Source organism: Canis aureus, chromosome 8 (assembly GCF_053574225.1).
Source record: "Canis aureus isolate CA01 chromosome 8, VMU_Caureus_v.1.0, whole genome shotgun sequence".
NCBI lineage: Eukaryota > Metazoa > Chordata > Mammalia > Carnivora > Canidae > Canis > Canis aureus.
The window spans coordinates 68,601,290-68,623,284 of NC_135618.1; the positions used below are offsets into that span (position 1 = coordinate 68,601,290).

Consider the following 21,995-nt stretch of genomic DNA (forward strand, 5'->3'; position numbering starts at 1 on the left):
CAGCCAAGATCTCTGGCCCAGTCTTTTCTGCCAAATTCCAGGTTTATGAGCCTAACCATCTGCTCAGCATCTCCACTTGGTGTCTTAATGCACGTGACCAAACTCCTGCTCTCCACCCTCATCCCCACACCCCACTGCCCACCTGAGGTTTTCTCATCCCAGCTGATGGCAACTGGCCTTTAACAGGTGAGTGGGCCCCACACCATGCACTCATCAGCGAGTTCTCACTTTTTGGCACATTCCTCATTTTCTCAGGACATCCTATGGGCACTGCCTTCAGAATATACCCAGAAATGAATAGCTTTAGACACCTCTACTACTGCAGCCCGAAGCAAAGGCCTCCTACCTTTCATTCTCCCTGATTATCCCTTAACCTGCAGTCTATTCTCAATGTGACCATCTGAGAGACCCTTTAACAATGTGAATCGGGGGCACCTGGGTAGCTCAGTGGTTGAGCATCTGCCTTTGGCTCCGGTCATGATCCCGGAGTCCTGGGACCAAGTCCTGCATCGGGCTCCCCATAGGGAGCCTGCTTCTCCCTCTGCCTATGTCTCTGCCTCTCTCTCTGTCTCTCATGAATAAATAAATGGATAAATCTTAAAAAAAAAAAGTGAATCATATCATGCCCATCTTCTGGTTCAAAATCCTGCAATGATTCCCTTTACGCTTACAGAAAAAAATCAACGTACTTACAGAGCCCTTCCTGGTCATACCATGTCCCTGCCTTAAGGCCACTGGTCTTCACCTGCCACCTCCCCATCCTTCGCTCCATCCCAGCTAATTGTTCCACAGACACACCAGGCACCCCATGGCATTTCCTCTGCCTCGAAACTCTTCTCTTAGGTATATCCTGGGTTAATTCTTTCATCCTCTTTAAGTCTTTGGTCAGATGTCACCTTCTTAATGAGGTCTACCCTGACCCTCTATTTAATATTACAACCTGTCCCCACCATACTCCTAATCCTCCCCTGTATTTTAAATCTCCCCTAATGTTTTATTTACTATTATTTACTTATTGCTATGTTTATTGTTTCTGACCCTTCCTCCTGTCATAAGTAAGCTTTACCAGGGCAGGGGCCTTGCTGTCACTTGGCGGCTGCATTCCCAGTGCCTCCAGCAGGACCAGCAAGACTGTGCATGTAGAGGCCGTTCAGAATGCATTTGCTGAATGAAAGAACGGACTGCTTGAAGGGGCTGAGGAGAGGGGAATTTGCTTCTGAGGGGGAGAGGGGATGATAATATTTCTACAATCTAAAAAAATGCCTGAGTATGGCCTTCTTTGAGTGTCAGGGCCTTAGTGCCCCCTAGAGATAACAGCTTCAGGAAGCAGGTGAAGGATAATCCCAGGGACTCTGGACCCAGGTGGAAATGCCTGCTCTCCCAGCAGAGCCCAAGATTATACAATTTTGGAGAGCAGACACTTTGGAGTGACCAGCATGGACAGAGGTCAAAGGAAGAATCCCATATGGCCAAAGTGTCAGTTTCTTTGCAGGACCTTAGGTGAGGGGAGCTTTTGCCACCAGCCCATCTGCAGAAGTCCTCAGGTGGGATTAAAATTGATGTCAAGAAAACACCTGACCTTGGGGCTGCAGATTCATATCCGCTACACATTCGCCACATGTGTGGTTATCTCTTTAATGCCTGTCTTCTTTTTAAAGATTATTTATTTGTTTATTTATTCATGAGAGAGGCAGAGACACAGAGAGAGAAGCAGGCTCCATTCAGGGAGCCTGACGTGGGACTCGATCCCGAGACTCCAAGATCATGACCTGAGCCAAAGGCGGCGCTAAACTGCTGAGCCACCCAGGGATCCCTAATACCTGTCTTTTATCAGTACACTCTTGGCTTGTGTGGGATGGAGCTACAACTGCCCTCCTCTCCCATCTTCAGGATCTCCAGGACTTTGGACAATGTCAGGGCAGGGGCCACTCAACAGTAGCAAAACGCTTGGAACAAGATTGTAAAAGCCAAGAGCCGCTATATGCTGTCCCTGTTCTAAGCACTTTACACGTATTAATTCATTTGTTCTTCACCACAAGTCTATGAGGGAAGTACTATTATTATTCCCGTCTACAGATGAAAGAACAGAGAGGTTAAATGACTTGCCAGAGATCCCATGGATAGAAGCTGGCAAATTGGAGCAGGTAGAGTCAGGATCAGAACCCACACACTCTTACTCCAGAGACTTTTGGGCCGTACCCCGAGGGACTTCCTGAGATGGATCCTGAATTTAACCTTAGATTTACTTTCAATCGACCAATGCAAAAAGGATGTGTTCTTCTCCTTTTCTGACCAAAGGGAACATAAGAATTGGTTTGGAAAGACCAAGGTTTCCTGGTGCTAAATTCTCATGCCAGGAAATAAATGTTAGTGGGTATTTGCCAGACTGAGCTACTGAGCGCCTTCTGGAGTTGAGTGTCTGGTGGGGCCAGCAGGTACCTTGGCACCTCAGGAGTCTCTGGCTTGGCTCACCCCCTCCAGTCCTCATGGCAGCCAGTGAGAACTTCTGTGCTCTCTGGGGCTGAGGAGCAGCAGCCATTCCAGCTGTCATCCCTCCCCGGAACACCTCTGGCTCTTCTCTCCCCAGTCAGTGGGGGTGGCCCTCCACCCATGCTCTGCCCCCACCTAGCTATCTTCTGGGACCCTATCTTTGCCTCCATCCCCTACTCTCCCTGCTGGAACCAGACGCCCAGGTCTCACACCTTAAAAAATGCCTCCCATCTCTTTGGGGTCTCTCTGCCCCCACCCCACCTCAGATCTCAGGGACAGCAGGGCTCAAGATAAGCCAGGCTGTTTGCCACATCTTCCCTCCTTGTCTCCCATTCTCTGTCTATCCGGAGAGGCTTGCTCCCCCAAGACTGAGGACAGTTCTTAGCCATTCCCAGCTTCTAGGCTATAGGCTCTGCTCCCCTCTCATTCAGGGGGGTCACATCCATCCTCCATACTCCCCGACAACATATGCTGGTGATTTCTTCACTACATCTCTTCTTACAAGGGCCATCAGAAGAGCAGAGAGGCCTGGAATGCTTCTCTTTTGCCAGAGATCCATGCTTCTCCTTTAAGCGTAGCTAAATTGCCATCTGCCTGAACTGCCAGGTGGGGTGCCCTTTCTCTGCGTCCTCACACCACTCCATGCATACTACACTTAAGCACTCATCACACTGTGTGTTTTTAAAAGCCAGGAGTCTCCTCAGTGAAAACTTGTAGAGGGCAGGGATGCTGACCATTACATAAAAGTAGTCAGCACTTAGTATGAGACCTGGCATGCAGTAGGAAACATGTTTAATAGAAGGGAATAGATGGATAAGGGTGGTGGCTCAGGGAGAATAATCACAGGGGCTTGGGGTCAGGGATTGGGGCAGACATCCCAGATGATGCTGGGTTTCTTACCATGCCAGTAGGGCCTCCTCGTGTGGTGTAGTCACATTCCAATAATGTCCACTTGAATGCCCTACCAGTGAGTCACAGGGTAGGGTAGGGGGTCGAGCACAGAACCAGAGCTCACCAGAATCTTCATCCCTGTAGTGACAGGTAGATTCTTCCTCCCCCATTAGCAGGGGATTAACATTGCAAGTCACAATTTCTTCATATCCTGTGGGTCCTCGGAAATAGCCCATGAAATCAACCATGGCCCACTGGTCTCTCCAGATTCCCCGCAGGACCCCAACTGCCTCACTGGAGTGGATCAGCCGTACTTGCACCTGGGCCTGTCCAGCCCAGAGTAGGGGGAAGGACAACAGGTAGGTGCCATTCTCCAAATCCTGTATATCCCCAGGAACTCCTGCCTTCAGGTAGGGACCCAACAGCTGTGCTCGAAACAGATCCCCACCATGGGTCTTGGGCCTGCCCCGGTGGTCTCTGGCAATAAGAATGGCCTCTAGGTAGCCTCCCAGGGTGTAGCTGGCCTGAGAAGTTTTCCTCAGGTGGTAGGTGGAGGTCTGGGGACTGGTGGAGGCTAAGAGGTCTCCCCCATCTCCTGGGGTGGGAGGCCAGTGCAGAAGATGGGTCAGGTCTGAGAGCTCCTGAGGGAGAGAGCCAGAAGACTTGTGGGCTGGGTGGGGCTGTGGGGGCAGAGGAATGGTGCTGTCAAGCCAGGAAACTCTGATGTACAAGATCTGTGGGTAGAGAAAGAAGAACCTGTCAGTGGTTTACGTTTCTTCACCTTTCTTTTGGGAAGGCATTGTCAGTTCACAAGATTTAGTTCTCTGCCTGGTGGATCTCAGGCAGGAATCCTACCTGCCCTGCCTCATGCTGCTTCTGATCCAAAGCTGGTGTCTGAGCGACCACCACACACATCTGCAGATAACAACTCATGTTTCCTGGATAAAATCAACATGAGCAGGAAGAAAGATTTGGGGGTTACATGAAGAAGAAAGAAATGTTACAGAGCAGGAGAAGAAGGAGCTATTTCCTTTATGCTGATCACTGAGACCTGTCCAAGAGGCACTTACTTAAGCACCTGGAATTTGAATTTTTTTTTTTTTAGTATGAATTGTTGGCATAGTTTGTGACTGAGAACTGGGGAGGTGGGACACAGTTTTACCAGGGACCCATGCAACTGGGGAATGAGACTTGATATGGTGGAGTCCCACCAGAGTCTGCCAATGGCTCTGGGAGTAGCTTGAGATTGAGTTCTTTATCCATAGGGCCTACTGGAGCTACCATCCTTTCATCAGGCCAATGGTCAATACAGTGGTCAACAACTGCGATTGGTCAACAGGAAGGGATGGCCACCTTATCAGGTTAGTGACAGGGTGGAGGCTATCTACATCTCCTTCTCTTGGTTTCCCTCTCCATATCAAAGGAGAAATAGAGTGGAGAAATGAGGGAAGTGCACACATGAGTAGAGCATGCCTCCAGCTGACTCAAATCAGCTAGAGCCTTGGCTGAACTTGGCAAGAGGGGACAGAGGGAGAAGGGAAGGAGCAGAGGAGGAAAGCTTTTAATATGATATGCAATTGAAGTTTGAAATGAATAGAACTGAGTCTTAGAGACACAAAATCAACTGATTTCATAACCGAAATTAACTTAAAACTTATGGAATCAGAATGAGATGTGGTGGGAAGGATAGCACACAACAGACACAGTTCATAGCAACAACTGGATGAATTAAAATTGTTTCGAATTTATACTCCAACTAGGTTCTCCCTAAATTGGCTATAAGTTCTCTAGTAAGCATGGGCCTTTAGTTTCTGCAGGCTGCAGTGACCCAGTTGATGGCTGTGGTCTTGCAACTGGATTTTAGTTGCATGGGCTTTAGTAAGTAAAACCTGAGCATCTGCTGTTGACTTTGATCTAAGAATCTGCTCCTAAAACTGTGGTTAGATTACCAAGACAAGAGAGCATATAGGATTGTTGTTGATTTTTAAACTTTTAATTTTAATTAGGCTCCATGCCCAACACAGGGCTTGAATTCACAATCCTGAAATTAAGCGTCGCATGTTCTACCGACTAAGCCAGTCAGGTGCCCCTAGTTTTGTTTGTTTTGTATGTTTGTTTGTTAAAGTACATCCCCTCTACCCGATCAGCTTGAGGGGGTTCATCTGTCTAAGGGGAGATTAGGATTTGTTAAAAAGGAATGCAAAGAAAAAGAGGATATGTAAAGGCTATGATGAATGAGAGGAAAATGGGTTAATTTTTTAAGCAAGTTAAAATATTAAAAGCATAGTTGAGGCTTCCCTAAATGACTAGAGAACAATGGAGAGAAATATATTACCAGAAACAAACCCTCCTCTATGAAGAAAGATGTGACACAGAGATTTTTTTTTTCTGACATTAAAGTAACAAGTTACTCAAATACTGGAAAATTCAAAAGCAGAAAAAAGGCAAATGTGTTAATCAGGAATTGCTTTTGGCTGGTAGTAACAGACATTAACTTAAGTGGCATAAGCAAGGAAGACTTATTTTTCTCTCAATGAGTGTCTGTAAATAGACAATTGGTGGCCTTGGTCTTAAGTTTGTCAGGCCAAGGTCTCTGAGATTTTCTTTACATTTCCCTCATGGTCCCAAGAAGACTGCTGGAGCTCCAGCCATCACATTCATTTTTACAGCAGCAGGAAAGAAATAAAGCAGGGCACCAGATAGCTTTAGAAGTACTGTCCAACAGCTTTTGTTTATATTTCATTGACTACTCCTGTCTTTGATGGAGTCTGGACATAAAGTCTCCCCTTTCCCAGGTTTGGGTTAGTAGGGAAGAATGGGAGAATATTTCTAAAATGAGCCAAAAGCCTTGTAGCCACCAGATTTAATTCAGGAATCTGATGAGAGGGAAACCAACAGGCTGACAGAGCAATTGCCCTTGGGAGGCATGTTTCTTGGGACAAATCAATTCCCATGCAAGAAGACTTGGCCACAGCCTTTGGACAGAGCATGGAAGATGCCAACATGCAGATGGAGGGATATATTTCTCAAGGTCATGTAATTTACAGTACTCACACCTTACATATCAGTTGGATATCAGGACTGTGGAAATTAAAGGGGAACAGGAAATTGAGATATTTCAAACATATGGATCTGGGGAAGATGGGCCCTTCAAGTAAGGTCTGATAATGAAGGTTTTGCTATTGCACATTTCCACATTTTTCAAAAGTAAGGGATGTCCCATACCACATTCTCTGGAAAAGGAGCAAGCACACAGAGGTGGATTTTCCCTACAGCTAGAGTATGCACAGGACACAGTCATCCTCAGTGGGGGAAATGTCTTGACAAAATTTAAGTTCATAGGTTGTGGACTTCAGATAACCAGTGCAGACCAATATCTGGTGAGGCTGAAACCAAGAAGCTTTTCACTTCTTTGCCTACTGACTTGCATTCAGCTACCTCTGAAGTTCAGCTTTGTTCTTCAGCAAAACCGGAAGCTGGATTGTACTAGGCTCTGGGAACATTGTTTCCTAGGTTAACTATTCAGAGGGGTGGGATTTTGCTATCATTCTTCCTTGTTCTATTTCTTCCTTCATTCTTAACTCTTAGGGCCTATGTATGTGAGATAGTGATCCTGTATAGAAGTGTGTCTCTTGTGCAGATCTGGGCTTTCCTGCAGGCCGGTTTCTCTAGGTCTAGACTTGGGGAGGGTATTTGTGACAAACACTTTTGGTTGCCTATTCAATATCCCATTTTTTTGGGGGGATGGAATATAGCCAAATGTGATACATTATTATCATGCGGTGTATTATTATTGGCCTGAGCCAGTCATGATATTCATGTTCTACACTTCCCCAGTCTTCTTGAAAGTTTCTCAGTTCTGGCTAATAAAATATAAGAAGAGGTCTGATGAGAGATATCTGGGACACCTGTCACTCCCTAACAAAAAGGACCAATAAAGCTGGGACCTCCCCTATTTTATTTCCACCTGAGATGTGAATTCAGTGTCTGGAGGTGTGTTGGCCATCTTGCAATAAGAAAGAAAAGGCAGTTTCAAATTTTATTTCTTTTCCAGTACCTTCATTCCTGGTGCTGTGTGTTATAGAAGACATTCATATCATGATAGGGACCTCTGGCTGTTTCTTTGTGTGATGATGCTGGGTTGGCACAGTGTGGGGAAGGAGTATTCCTGAAAGCCATTCCTATACTGAGATAATTAGCTACAACTTAGCTATACACAAGAATGACTACAAACCCATTACATTAAAACTAAATGTTCCTCAACTCAAATTGCTCTTAACAGGCTCTAAAAAAATGCCTGTGACCAAACACTCCAACAACATCTGACATGGAGGAAGTTTAATAGAAAGATACATGACCTTAACAGATCAAAATATTAAAATATTTCACTACTGTAAAACTTACAGAACCATGTGGCATTACTAGCACACCTCTCATTGCCTTGGTAGGCATCTGAGCAAGTTAGAATCTGAACTTCAAGCCTCAGGTTATGACAACAGCAATGCCAATTCTGCCTCCCAACTGACCACATTATGAGAAACTATTTATGATTCATCTCATTTTTGGAGATGTTCAAATATGAAAAAATGCATACCTTGGAATTGACAAAATATGATATATACAACATATATAATAGACAAAGGATTAATGCCCAGAAGATAGGAATGCCCACAAGTCAACACGAATGCAATAAATAGTCTAGTGGAGAAACTGGCAAAGTATATGAATAGGCATGTTACAGAAGAGGAACTGCAAAAGCAAATAAACATCAGAAAAAGATGTTCAAGTACATTAGTTATAGGAGCTAGGAATGGTTACAAAAGAGCCAACACACAGTAGCTTAAGAATGATGGTCTTATTTTTCTGATATAATGAGATGTCCAGGAATAGGACATCAAGGGCTGTTTAGTGGCTCCATAAATGTCAGCAAGGATCCAGACTCCACCTGCTGTCCTAATTATGTTAACTTGCTGCTCTGTGGTGCAGGATGGCTGTACTTCCAGTGTTCATGTCCATGTGCCAGTAAGGAAAAATGGGGAATGGCAGACTGTGCTTGGTGGATTTTCTCCTTTAAATTAGGAAAGCAAACATTTTCCCAATAGCCCACCCAGAAGACTTTGGCTTTATATTTCATTATCAGGTGTCAGTTGACCACCAGACCTAGGAGAATGACATTATCATGATTGGTTGAGACCATTTATAATTCAACCTGGAGGGCTTGAGGTTTGGGTAAGGACCTTGCTTCCCTGAAACTCAGGGATCTCTGAGGTAGTTCTCCGGAAAAAAAAGTCTTGGTTTAGAGGTTCTGTTTTTAGAAAAAGGTGTTTAATAGATAATTGACAGTCCTTTACTATGCTAGATATCACCTCTTCAGTGTCTACTTCAACTATGACCTAGGTGGACTATGGATAAGGAAGAACTTCCCAGATAATGAAGCCAAGGACCATGGAGAATGATGTCTGGGGAGCCCTTCCCAGGGGAGTGGAATGAGTATATACTGAATGCTTAACTCTTCCTTCCCTTCCCAAACCTCACCCCTAGCCTTCTTTCCAGACTCAACACCTAGAAGACTGACAGCTAGCTAAGCATAGGCCACCAACCTCAAAGCAGAACCCTGGAAAATTTCTCTGAGGACTCTGACTTGTCTTAGAGGAAGACCTATTGGTACTAACACACAGGTTCTCCAATAAAACAGCATGCCCAATCACCCTACATTGAAAAGCCACCACCCATAAGCTTTCTGTTTATTGCTAGTATATAGAAATAGTTGATTTCTATATATTGGTTTTATTTCATTTAACTACCTTAAATTCAACTTTTGATTTAGTATTTTCTTCTTAAATGATGTTTCCCCTCCATAAGTGACATATCTACAATGTTGACTCTCTACTCCATTAACATGGTATATCTCTTATTTAGGTCTTCTTTGACTTATTTCATCAATGTTTTGTAATTTTCTGTGTATAGATCTTGGCATTATTTTATTACATTTATATCTAAGTATTTCCCCCTTTTTGAGGGGTACTACTACTGGAAATGGTATTTAAATTTGTTTTTGTTTCCAATTGTTCACTGTTCATATATAGAAATACAATTGATTTGTATATTGACCTTTTTCCTGTGAACTTGCTAAATGTATTTATTAATTCTAGGAGATCTTTGGAGATTTCTTGGGGGTTTCTATATGAGAAATAATGTCTTCTGTGAATAGAAAGAGTTTTATTGCTTCTTTTCCAATATGTATACTATTTTCCCCCTTGCATTATTGCACTGGCTAGGGCTTCCAGTATAATGTGAAAGAGAAGTGCTGCAAGCAGGGGCACCTGGGTGGCTCAGTGGTTGACTGTCTGCTTTTGGCTCAAGGTCATGATCCCAGGGTCCTGGGATACAGTCCTACATCAGGCTCCCCACAGTCAGCCTTCTTCTCCCTCTGCCTATGTCTCTGCCTGTCTCTGTGTTTCTCATGAATAAATAAATAAGGTCTTTAAAAAAAAGTGCTAGAAGCAGACATCCATGCCATATTCCAGATCTTTGGGAAAAACATTCGGTCTTTAACTATTACTTATGACTAAGTATATTCCCTCTCTAAGGATAAGTAAGTTCTCTTCTATGCCTACTTTGCTAAGACTTTTACTCATGAGTAGATGTTGAATTCCATCAAATGCTTTTTCTGCATCTTCTGAGGTGACCATATATATTTCTCCCTTAGGCCTTTAACATGGTGAATTATATTTATTGATGTTTCAATGTAAAATCAGCCTTTTATACTTGGGATAAACTCCACTTGGTAATGACATATTCTCTCAGGAAAGTTTTTTAACTGCAAATTCAATTCTATAATAGATATAGGGCTACTCAGGTTATATATTTCTTTTTGAATCATCTTTTGTTATTTGTGTCTTTTAAGGAATTTATTAAATCAAAGTTGTCAAATTTAGTGGCTTAAATTTGTTTCATAGTGTCTCATTATTTTAATACCTACAGAATATTTATTGAGATACCTCTTGCATTCCTAATATTGATAATTTTTGTCTTTACTCTTTTTTCCTCATTAGTTAGACTACAGGCTTATCAGTTTTATTGATCTTCTCAAAGAACTAGGTTTTAATTTATTTTCCATAATGTTTTTGTTTGTTATTTTGTTTATTTCTGCTTTGATGTATATTTTTTCTGCTGACATAGGGCTTAATTTGCTCTTCTTTTCCAGTTTCTTAAGGTGGAAACTAAGTTTATTGATCTGAGATCTTACTCATTTTTTGTTTTTTTGACAAAGGCATTTAATGCTATAAATTTCCCTTTATAATCCCTCAAAAATTAATAGGTCTGTTTTCATTTTCCTTCCATTCAAAATACTTTATAATTTCCTTTAAGATTTTTCCTTTGACTGATGGACTATTTAGATGTTATCTAGTTTCCGAATATTTTGGGAGTTTTCTAGAAATCTCTGTTATTGATTTCTAATGTATTTTAAATGTGGTCAGAGAACACAACTTTGATTTGAAACATTTTAAATTTATTTAGTCTTGTATTATGGCCCAGAATACAATCTATTCTGGTAAGCATTCCATGCTATTTGAAAAGAATGTGTATTCTGCTGTTGTGGAGAGTGTTTTTCTGCATGTTACCTTGGTTTTCTTTTGACTTGTACTTTCAATTATGAATGAATTCATCTATTTTTATTTGAAGTTCTTTAAGTTTTTGCTTATATTTTGAAACTATTATTAGGTACATAAGTTAGGTTTGTTATGTCCTCTTGATGGGTTAGTGAAATGTTCCTTTTAATGTTATGAAATAACTCCCTGTATCCCTTCAATTCCAGTTGTCTATTCTAGTCTTCCCTTTTCCATATCTGTAACTCCTTCAAACAATCGGTTTCTCATTACCCCGAATTTACTTACTTGCCTGATTTCTCTGTATGAAACCAATTTCCCAACCTTTTCCTGCTCTTGTCCAGCTGCCACCTTTCTTGATTGCCCTCCTCCATAATCCCCAAGGGTTTGCCCCTAGTGATATCAGGAAATGCCATCTCTTGGGGTAATCTTTTCCTCTGCCAGGATCATATCCCTAAAATATATATCTTATTCTAAGACAACACTTTTATACTGGATTCTCTCCTGTTCTCTGATAAAGAACCCAAAACAAGAAAGGATGTTCAAGAAAACATTCTCAGTTTCACCAGAACTAGTCATAGCAAAATATAAACTTAGCTCAGTCTACATGACAAAAAGTTTGAAGTAATGCTCAGAAGAAGGAGCTGTAGAAGCAACTCAGTTTGAAGACAATTGTTATTTAGCTTAACATAAATGATTCGTCCTTTGTAAACACACAGAATTATATTTTTAAGGTTTCTTTTACTTTCCCTCCCTATTTATCCCTGGTAAAGCTTCTTTCTATAGACTTCAACTTTTTTTCAACAGACCCAAGGGGAAAAGAAAGCTTCTACATATGCACAGAGGGGGAGCAGGGTATCCTTTAAAAATTGTTTTTAATTTATTTGAGAGTGAGCATGAACAGCAGGGAGTAGCAGAGAGACAGGGGGAGGGAGAAGCAGACTCCTTACTGAGCAGGGAGCCCAACACAGGGCTCAATCTCAGGACCCTGGGATCATGACCTGAGCCAGGCAGACACTTAACCGATTGAGTCACCCAAGTGCCTCAAGAGCAGCGTATCCTTGGAGACAATGTATGGAAGCTATCTCAGTTTTAAGAATTAAAAAGGAGCCAGGTGAGCTGGAGAAAGAAAAAGCATGGATAGCTCAAGTTTCCATCTTCCCCTCAAACAAACTGTTTTTTTGGGCTAGCGTTTTGGACTCCCTTATAGCTACCCCTATCTGATATAATTTGCTCATTCTTTTTCTAAGAGTGTGTCCCTCTTTGACACTTTAGTTTCTGGATTAGAAAGAGGAAAATGGAATGATGAAATGGAAAGTTTCCCTCAGCCTCCTTCTCTTAGATGAAAGCAATTGCTTCAAGCTCTATGGACAAATAGAGGTAGGTAGAAAGAAATATACTTACACAAATTGCAATGACTGATCCCACAACCATGGTCATGTGCCACTTGAACTGTCTGATAAATAGGTCTGTGGAATCCTGGAGTTGTTTATTAGACATCTGATATGTGATCAAGACCTTAGATAGATAAAAGTATAAAATCAGAAGGAGTGTCATTACAAACATGATGAAATAAGAGTTTTCTACCGTCTTCCCTATAAAGAAGACCAATAATGACAATCATTGTGGATGAGAGGGTTTTTGTAGAAGTTCAGGTGTCCAGTAAAGAAGTTCCAGCACCCCTCTGGAGCAATTAAAATCTGGCAATTCTATTCATGTCCACAAAAAACTTATACGAGAATGTTCATAGCAGCTTTATTCATAATATTCCCAAATTGAAAAAGAAAACACAAGTATCTACCAGTGGAAGATTAGATAAGCAAGTTTTGGTATGTTCATACAATTGAGTAACAACTAGCAAGAAAAAGAAAACAACTACAGATAAATGCAACAGCATGAATGACTCTCAAAAATACCAGGTTGAGTGAAAAAAGTAAAACACAAAAGGTACATATTACATGATTCTTTTAGTAAGAAACTAAATTCTCTTTTTAAAGATTTATTTATTGATTTTAGGGAGATAGCACAAGCAGGGGAAAGGGCAGAAGGAGAGAGTATCTCCAGAAGCCTCTCCCTGAGCACAGCCAGATGCAAATACAGGACTTGATCCCAGGATCCTAAGATTATGACCTGAGCCAAAATCAAGAGGTGGACACTTAACTGACTGGACACCCAGGCACTCCTTAGTAAGAAACTCTGAAAGAAACAAACTATCTATGGTGATAGAAATCAGAATAGCAGTTGGCTCTGGTGGAGGGGGCTGACCAGAAAGGAGCATGAGAGAACCTTATGGGGTTATGGAAATGTCCTTTATTTTGAATTGGGTGATAGTTTTACATATTATATACATTTGTCCAAATTAGTTATACACAGATCTGTGCATTTGACTATATGCAAACTATAACTCAATAAAAGGAGAAAACCAGGGACTAGAGAGAATAAAAGAAAAACATGTATATGCATATAATTCATAACTAAATTTTACACAATATCAACATGGTGGAGATGGTACATAGGGTAAGATTAAAGGATGTGAGAATATACTAAAATATTTTATTGTTCAAGGGGAATATACAGATAATGATATTTCTTTTTGATATATTATGAAATTGTTTTTAAATTTTATTTTGGATTGTTCACTCATAATGTTTAAGAATATAATTCATTTTTACATATTAACCATGATTCTTGCAACCTTGCTGAACTTGTGTATTAGTTCTAATAGTTTTTGGTGTATTCCTTAGAATTTCATTTATACAAGGCCATGTCATCTGGAAAATAGAAAGTTTTACTCCTTCCTTTCAAATCTGCATGCTTTTTACTGTATTTTCTTACTTAGTTTCCCTTGCTACCTCCAGTACAATGTTAAAATCAGTAAGGGGTAAGTAAACACAAGAAATCAATGGAGGTAAGTAAACTTAAGTACAAGTAATGAATATAACACTAAAAATAGAATGTAAAAATATTTAAACCATCAGGAAGAAATTTGATTCATCCACTGGAAAGTAGAGAAGGAGAAAAAAAGATAGTACAATAAATGGGAAATTTGAAATAAATTAGAAGAAACAAGTCTTAATTTATACAGTCATTGCAATAAATGCAAATAGGTTAAACTCACCAATTAAAAGACAGTGGAGTATAATCAAGAACATATGCTTTGAGAGGACATCTCACCCCCAGAAAACAAAAAAGAAGGGTCTGGGCTTACCACATCCAGTGTCTCCTCCCAAACTCACTAGTCAGATTCAATCTCTCTACCTCAGAAAAGAAATGAATAAAGAGTTTAAGAACTAACAGAAACATTACGCTAATGGCTGGTCCTGGTAGGTGGAAACACCTGAAGTGAGGAATAAGTTTTCTCTCCATCATCATAACCTCTACAATATACAAAGAACTCTTACAAATTGATTAGAAAAAGATAAAAATCTCATAGACAAAGGGAGAAAAGTCATAAATAGTCAATTTGCTAAGCAGTCAGCCACAGGAATAGATGCTCAAATTCACTTGAAGCCAGAAAACTATAAATTGAAACAACAATGAGAAGTAATTCCCTATTTCTGCCTGGAATGTGGAGGAAATGAAAGGAGAAAAAGAAATTATGCTTGTAAAGCTTTGAAATGTTAAAGCCTTTTTGGAAGGCAGTATCTATTAATATTTAAAGTTCATATAATCTTTGACCCAGCAATTCTGGTTCTTAGAAAGCTATGCTAGAGAAATAAAAGAACCTATTTGAAAGGAACAGAATATTTATTGAAGCATTGCTCACAGTGGTCCAGAGTGGAAACGAAACATATGTATATCAATAGGGGGATTCTATTGATTTTACCATGTTATGAAATGAAACTTGATATGGAATAGAATTATAGTAGGTAACTTGGAAGTGTGGACATAAGGTATTACTAAATGAGAAAAGCAAGGTCGGGCGCTTGGGTGGTGCAGTCAGCTGAGTCTGACTCTTGGTTTCAGCTTGGGTTGTGCTCTCATGGTCATGGAGCATACCCCTTGTAGGGCTCCAAACTCAGCACAGAGTCTGCTTGAGATTCTTTCTCTGTCTTTCCCTTTGCCCCTCTAGCTTGTGCGTTCTCTTTCTTTCTCTGAAATAAATAAATCTTAAAAAAGAAAAGAAAAGCAAGATGATGGAAAAAAGTATGGATTAAAGTATATCACATTTTATGTGTGGGAAATATCAGAAAGGGAGACAGAACATAAAGACTGCTAACTCTGGGAAACGAACTAGGGGTGGTAGAAGGGGAGGAGGGCGGGGGGTGGGAGTGAATGGGTGACGGGCACTGGGGGTTATTCTGTATGTTAGTAAATTGAACACCAATAAAAAATAAATTAAAAAAAATAAAGTATATCACATTTCAAAACCAAGAAAAAGCCTATCTATGTATAAAGTGTATGCATATTAGATAAGCATAGATACATAAACATACATATATATCTATATGATAGTAATTGGGTATGGAGAATATAGAAGGGTACACAGCGGACAGTAACACTGATCACATGTAGGGCAGAAACGGAGATAGGGTGTTCACTTAGAAAGAAGAGATAGGGAGAAAGAAAGAGATTTATGATTTAAAAGACACACACACACACACAGTATGTGCAATACGATGTCATTCATGTAAAACTATACACATATAAGCCTGAATGCATAAGGGGGTTCTTGAAAGGATGGTCCCCAAACTGCTAGTTATCTCAAAGTAATGAGATTTCAGGTATCTTTTATTTTTCTCTTTATATTTTCATGTGTTATTCAAGTTCAAATAAAAAGCATATGTTATTTATATGACCACATTTTTTTTTGAGAGAGAGACAGCGCATTGGGGGAGGGACAGAGGATGAGAGAGAGAAAGAATCTCAAGCAGGCTCCAGACCCAGCATGGAGTCCAATGTGAGGCTCAATCTTACCACCCTGGGATCATGACCTGAGCTGAAATCAAGAGTTGGATGGACTGAGCCACCCAGGTGCCCCTATAACAATCACATTTTAATTATGGAAATTAGAAGTGTACTTTTTTGGAGGAATTCCCTTCTTTCTCCATTGAGACTAAATCCCAAGAAAGGACAGGATTAAGTGGGGCAAAGACAGGCATATCCCAAGGTACTGCCTTGGTAACTGGTGACATGTTTAAGTAGGAGAGGACCAAGGACTTGAGGCAAGAGCTTAAGAAGGACCTGGTAGCCCAGGAGCAAAGCCCAAGGGAGGGTCCAGAGGACTACTTATATGGGGCAATGGGATTGGGGGTCCTTCAAGCTGTCTGGAGCCAGAGACAGATGACTCCACTGGAAACCTGGCCTAGAGCTGGAGAACCAGGCCTTTCACTGTCCAACATGAATCCTGAGAATGACAAAGAGCTAATTCCACTAGGCATGGTGGCAACCTGGCTGTTGGGTAGGATGGGGCACCATCAAGCTGAGGATAAATTGAGACTCCTCTTGACCTTCTGCATTAGTTTCTTTTTTATTTTTATTTACTTATTTATTTTAACACAGAGCTTGAACTCACCACCCTGAGATCAAGACCTGAACTGAAATCAAGAGGTGGATGCTTAACTGACTGAGCCACTTAGGAGCCCCAATGTTCTGCATTAATTTCTTCCTGTTCTCTAATCCAGAATAACAAAGAGTTCTGGGCCAAAGCAATAAAACCAGTGAGTGGTGTTACCAATGCCAGTATAATTTTCCATATTATTGTCTCCAATAATGCCCATGTGGAGACCAAGTGAATATATAATATGCAAGTGCAATTAAAATTATGAGGCCCCAGAGGTGCCTGGGTAGCTCAGTCAGTTGAGTATCTGACTCTTGATTTTGGCTCAGGTCATGATCTCAGGATCATGAGGTTGAGCCCCATGTCGGGCTCCACACTGAGCATGGAGCTGCTTAGGATTCTTTCTCTCCCTCTCCTCCTGCCCTTCCCCTCCACATGTACTCTCTCTCTCTCTAGAAAAGAAATATGAGGCCCCATAAAAATGTGAAGCAATAACAACAGCAGTAACAGTAATAGCAGTAACATAGGACAACTGAGCAGATTTTTAGCTTCTGCCCAAATGAGAATGGGAGGCAGGGGGAAGTGTATGAAAGATATTCAGTCCCCCCAGTGGTTATTAGCAAACTCAAGATACATTCCCATTCCATTTCTTTTCTTGAAATGTGAGGACTGGGCCCCCAATTCTATGTACCTACTCACTTCCTTCACCTCCATCAAGCACCTAGAAACTCCAGCCCTGCTTTCTTCTTTCTTACCTATCTATAACGTTGGACAGACTTCCTTGAAAATCTAAGAGCTCTAGCACAGCTCTAATAAATGCAGTCATCCTACACTGTCAGGCATCTGCTTCCAGATTATTATCACATCACATTTATTCAACATCTTACCAAATCTAAGGCTAATACTAATAAGAGAATTTCACTTGGGACAGAGCCAGCTTTATAAAGCAACTGCTGCCTACTCTTTTATTCCTCCTTCTTCAGCTCCTCCTTTAGGAGGGAGCTTATGTCCTCCTTTGCACTTTCTTCTTGGGGCTCTTGGAAGACCTAGAAATCCAGACCATCCTCCCTTAGAAATTCCAGACATCCTACCACTCAATTGCTCCTTTTCACTCCTGGGACTAGGTTGCAGGCTCCGTGCTCTCCCCAACAGAGCTCTGGGACCTAGGCAGACACATTCAGTTAGAGCAGACCAAGAAGAGGAATCTACCTAATTATAAATGCTGCCCAGGGCAGAGTCAAGTTGATGTCATGACTCAAACCCCAAAGGGATGCCAGCAAAGCCATGTCAGAGAAGCTTGTTCAGCTAATCAATGAACAACTCACTATTGTACATAGACTTGAACATACTTTTGAAATTTGGGTAGCAATCAGCAGGCATGGTTCCTCAGCCAGCACTGCATTCAGGACCATCTAGATGATTGCCATGCACCAGGCAATAGTCAATAGGATCAGAAAGGGAAATAAGAACCATGGTAGTCCCCTGCCACCATCCAATGCCACCTCCCTTTCCCCTTTCACCCAGTTCATAAATAAGAATGAGCTTGCAGGGAAACCACGAGGTACACTACAGAACAACAGGGTCAGCTATGGGCTTATTGGTGTAGCACCACACTCCAAGATACCTTAGCCATCATCCTTGGCTCTGCAAAGTTGGATGCTGGCTATTGGCTTTCAGGGGGTAGACACCTGGTATCCTATCCTTAGAGCTATTCCAATCTTGTAACAATAAAAAATCCATCTCACCCCACTCCCAACCATAAACTGCTCCTAGTACTCCACAGGGTTGCTAGTGCTAATTGCCAACTCTGGGGTCTCTTTCTCCATGAGCTTTCTCAAGTTCCCAGTAGTATTTGAAACTGTTGACTACTTTCTTCACCCTGAAGCCTTACCCGAGTCTCCTGTCTTCTTGACAACTTGGGCACTGCCTCATACCCTCTTCTGTGGGTATTATCCAGGATTCTATCTGTAGGTATCACTTTCTCAAAACCAGGCACCGTATCTTGTGCTCTGCTTTGTATTCTACACAACATTAAGGACAGTAATTTGCCTAGATCGTGATTTTAATCCATGCCACTTGCTTGACAAGTAGATCAAATGCCCTATTCCCTCAACCTGAGTCTGCCCATGTGTTTACTTCCTCTGCTCACATTTCCTTTCTGAAGCGTAAGCCTGCTTACCTCATCTCAGGATCTCTTAACTTGTCTTGCTCTTTCTTTCCTTCCTCTACAAAGTCTTGTTTCTTCTCTTCACAGCAACTCACAGGGTAACATCCTGCCAATGCTTCAAATTCTGCCAAAGTATGGCATCCCTAAACAGGTGGATAATGCAGCCAGTCAGGCAGCCAGAATTAAGTCAAATGTGGAGAGAGGGCAGTGGTAGTAGAAAAGACAGCCACATTTCTTAGCAGAATAATCTTAGAGGCTTATAACACAACAGTAAAGAAAAAAATGCAGGAATAAGTCTGCAGGCAAGAGGAGCTTAACCACTGTAGAACACTATGGTCCAAACCCCCAAAGAATAATGACTTCCTCTTCCCACTCACCAGAAAACCTTTCCCACTGACATCTGAGAACAAAGTAACATACTGGGGAGAGGGCCATGTATGTCTCCTTCCTAAAGACAAACTAGATTTGAATCCCATACCTAAGTAGATGTGGGAAATGTGCAGGGGATGATGTCCTTGCTTGAAGACTGAGCGCTTTTTTTCCTGAGTCTGAATTTTTGGTGTCTTCTATGTAGTGCTCAAGCCCTGAGAGGAGAAAAGGGACTCAAGCTGGGGAGTGGGAGAAGGGTTCCCAATGCCGTGGCTGTAGGAAATGTATGAGAGATTGAGGGGAAAGAGAAACTTTGAAATCCAGAGTTTATGTAGGAAAATATTATTTTGATTCTTTTAAGATTTTATTTATTTATGATAGACATAGAGAGAGAGAGGCAGAGACACAGGCAGAGGGAGAAGCAGGCTCCATGCCAGGAGCCCAATGCGAGACTCGATCCCGGGACTCCAGGATCGTGCTCTGGGCCAAAGGCAGGCGCTAAACCGCTGAGCGACCCAGGGATCCCCTATTATTTTGTTTCTATTTCCAAAATATATAATACAAATTATTTGATCAGACAAAATAAGAAAGATTGATTTACAGAAAGGAAAACTCAGAAAGCAGAGAGAAAAGTATTCTGGTCAGGGTCTGGTAAGGAGACAGAAATCCTGCCCGATCAAACAGAGAATTTAACATAAAGAATCATTAACTGGGTATAAGGAGTTGTGCAGAGGTAACTGAAAAAGCATAATGAGAACAGTACGCTGTTGTGTGGGTTCCAATTGCAGGAAGCAGCTATCACACTTGGGACTTAGGGAAGTGAAGTTGCCAGAATGATGAAAACTTAGAAACGTAGGAGTCCATGGAGATAACACTCAGACCTCTGCAGAAGGGCACTGCTCAACTTGTTCTGAAAGTGTTGGAAAAAAACACAAATTAAATCAACTTCTGCTCCTGGAAGGATCAGGTGCTGTCAGTGTGAGGACAGTAGCTGATGCTCATTGGAACAGGACACAAACAGCGATCCCACAAGAAGAAGACAGGAATAGTACATCCCATCTTTTCCCTAGAGCTTTGCCCTCTCCCTCTGGCATCCTCTATTGGAAGGTCCTAAGAGGAAACCAATAGGTAGAGCAGAGATGTTTATGGAGTCCCAGTCCCAGGCTCACAAAGTAGAGCATAGAAGGGTAAGCTTGGACCTGAGAGACAATTGTGCATCGAATTGCAGAGGTAGACAAACTAGTAATTGAACTTGTTGCTTAGAAGTTTCTCCATGTGATCCCTGAGTGGCGCAGCGGTTTGGCGCCTGCCTTTGGCCCAGGGCGCGATCCTGGAGACCCGGGATCGAATCCCACATCAGGCTCCCGGTGCATGGAGCCTGCTTCTCCCTCGGCCTATGTCTCTGCCTCTCTCTCTCTCTCTCTCTCTCTCTCTCTGTGACTATCATAAATAAATTAAAAAAAAAAAAAGAAGTTTCTCCATGTGAGCAATCAACTTAGCTTTAGGTTTTCTAGCAGCAAGGTCAACATCAAGGAATATAAAATGTTTTCTTTCCCAGCAAAGTTAAGCGTTCTGAACAAAAGATTCAGACAGCCATGTTTCAGTTCCAAAAAGGAAAGTAAAGTTTACTTTTATCATAGAAATGTAATAGAAACAGAAGAGGAAAGGAATACATTTAAGTGAAGGTAATAGTAGGCACTAAATGAGAATAAGGCAAAGTGACATCAAATTGGGTACTTACAACATTCAACCTTATCAGCTGGGGAAGCCCCATGGAAACAGCCAGATTGCAGTTCCAACTGAGAGGCCTGGGTGGAGTGTCCTCTCCTCAAGTGAGACTTCCAATTGACCATCCCCATAAGGGCCATATTTATACGGCACATAATGGGGTTTGAAATTAAACATTTGCTCACCTATTGTGCAGTTAGGAGTTAGCTGCATTTCTATGTTATAATTTTTCTAGATTTTCAAGAATCTTGGGCTATATGTGTCTTCTTTCCCTCCTAGATTCCATTCTGGGAGGCCAGCCCAGCCTGGAGCAGCAGGGGATGTGAGACAATATATGTAGCTCTTAGTCATAGGACAAGGACAGAAGGGCCAGCTCTGACCCGGAGGCCAGATAATATATTTCAAACAAATAGGCTCCCAAGGTTATTCACATAGTGTAAGTCTCACAAAAAGTATTTTTTTAGCCTGCCTGTGTACATGCAGGTCCAGGTGATTAGTCATGCGGGACAAATCACAAAACATCTATCCATATAGAACAGTAAGATACAGCTTTGGAGAAAAATGCTCTATTAACTAAACTGTAGAAGACATGGGGAGGGAGGGGGGTTGTCTGGGGGAACTTAAGATAACAAGGTCTCTAAGAGAATGGAGTTGGGCTCAGTTGGGTCATAGTTGACTAAGGGATCAGAGCTGTCTCAGGGGTTTGCAAGGTGAGGGTCCAGCATGCTGGTTTCTTTCTGGGCCAGGGGTTTCCATCATGGGCTATGGTCACTTTCAGCTAGCTCTTTCCTGAGTTTTTAGCAAGGCTGAGCACAATTACAAAATAAGTGCTCATCTAAAACCATATCCAGGAAGTGTCAAGCATCTACTTTTACCCAGGATAATTCAAGATACTTCAAGGCAAGGGCTCAAGAGCTTAGTCCAGGAAACCACTTTGGGCATGGTATAAAATCCTCAGAGATCTTTTTCTTGCTTAATTCTGCTATCACACCTCTTCCCTCACCTTGTCCCCATCTCCAAAATATTGCCATGTGATTTATGTCATCCCTGGATAGCTCTGTTTCCCAGCCTGTAATGCTCTTCCATCTAGAATGTCCTAGAATGCTCTGTGCCTGGCTAATTCACAATCCTCTTTTAGAACTCAGCTCAAGTATCTTCCTTTGTGGAATTCTTCCCCAGCTCCAAAGGCACTCTCATAGCTCACCTCTGCTGTAACATTTACCATATGAAACTGTAATTG

The 21,995-nt window shown here is 41.7% G+C and overlaps 1 protein-coding gene across 4 annotated transcripts in view; it reads right to left on the minus strand.

The window, feature by feature from the left end:
* Positions 1 to 21,995, minus strand: part of LOC144318177 (NXPE family member 3-like) — a 64,325-nt gene that overhangs the window by 5,325 nt on the left and 37,005 nt on the right. Inside the window, exons 2-6 of one of the 4 annotated variants that reach the window (XM_077904952.1) lie at positions 19,791 to 19,937; positions 19,137 to 19,242; positions 18,671 to 18,801; positions 12,396 to 12,509; positions 3,391 to 4,115 (exon numbers count right to left, since the gene is read on the minus strand). In XM_077904952.1, coding sequence (XP_077761078.1) covers positions 3,391 to 4,115; positions 12,396 to 12,491 — 821 coding nt within the window. In that variant the 5' untranslated portion in view covers positions 12,492 to 12,509; positions 18,671 to 18,801; positions 19,137 to 19,242; positions 19,791 to 19,937. The remainder of the gene's footprint in view (positions 1 to 3,390; positions 4,116 to 12,395; positions 12,510 to 18,670; positions 18,802 to 19,136; positions 19,243 to 19,790; positions 19,938 to 21,995) is intronic. The other 3 variants (XM_077904951.1, XM_077904953.1, XM_077904950.1) reach the window with 3 other exon arrangements.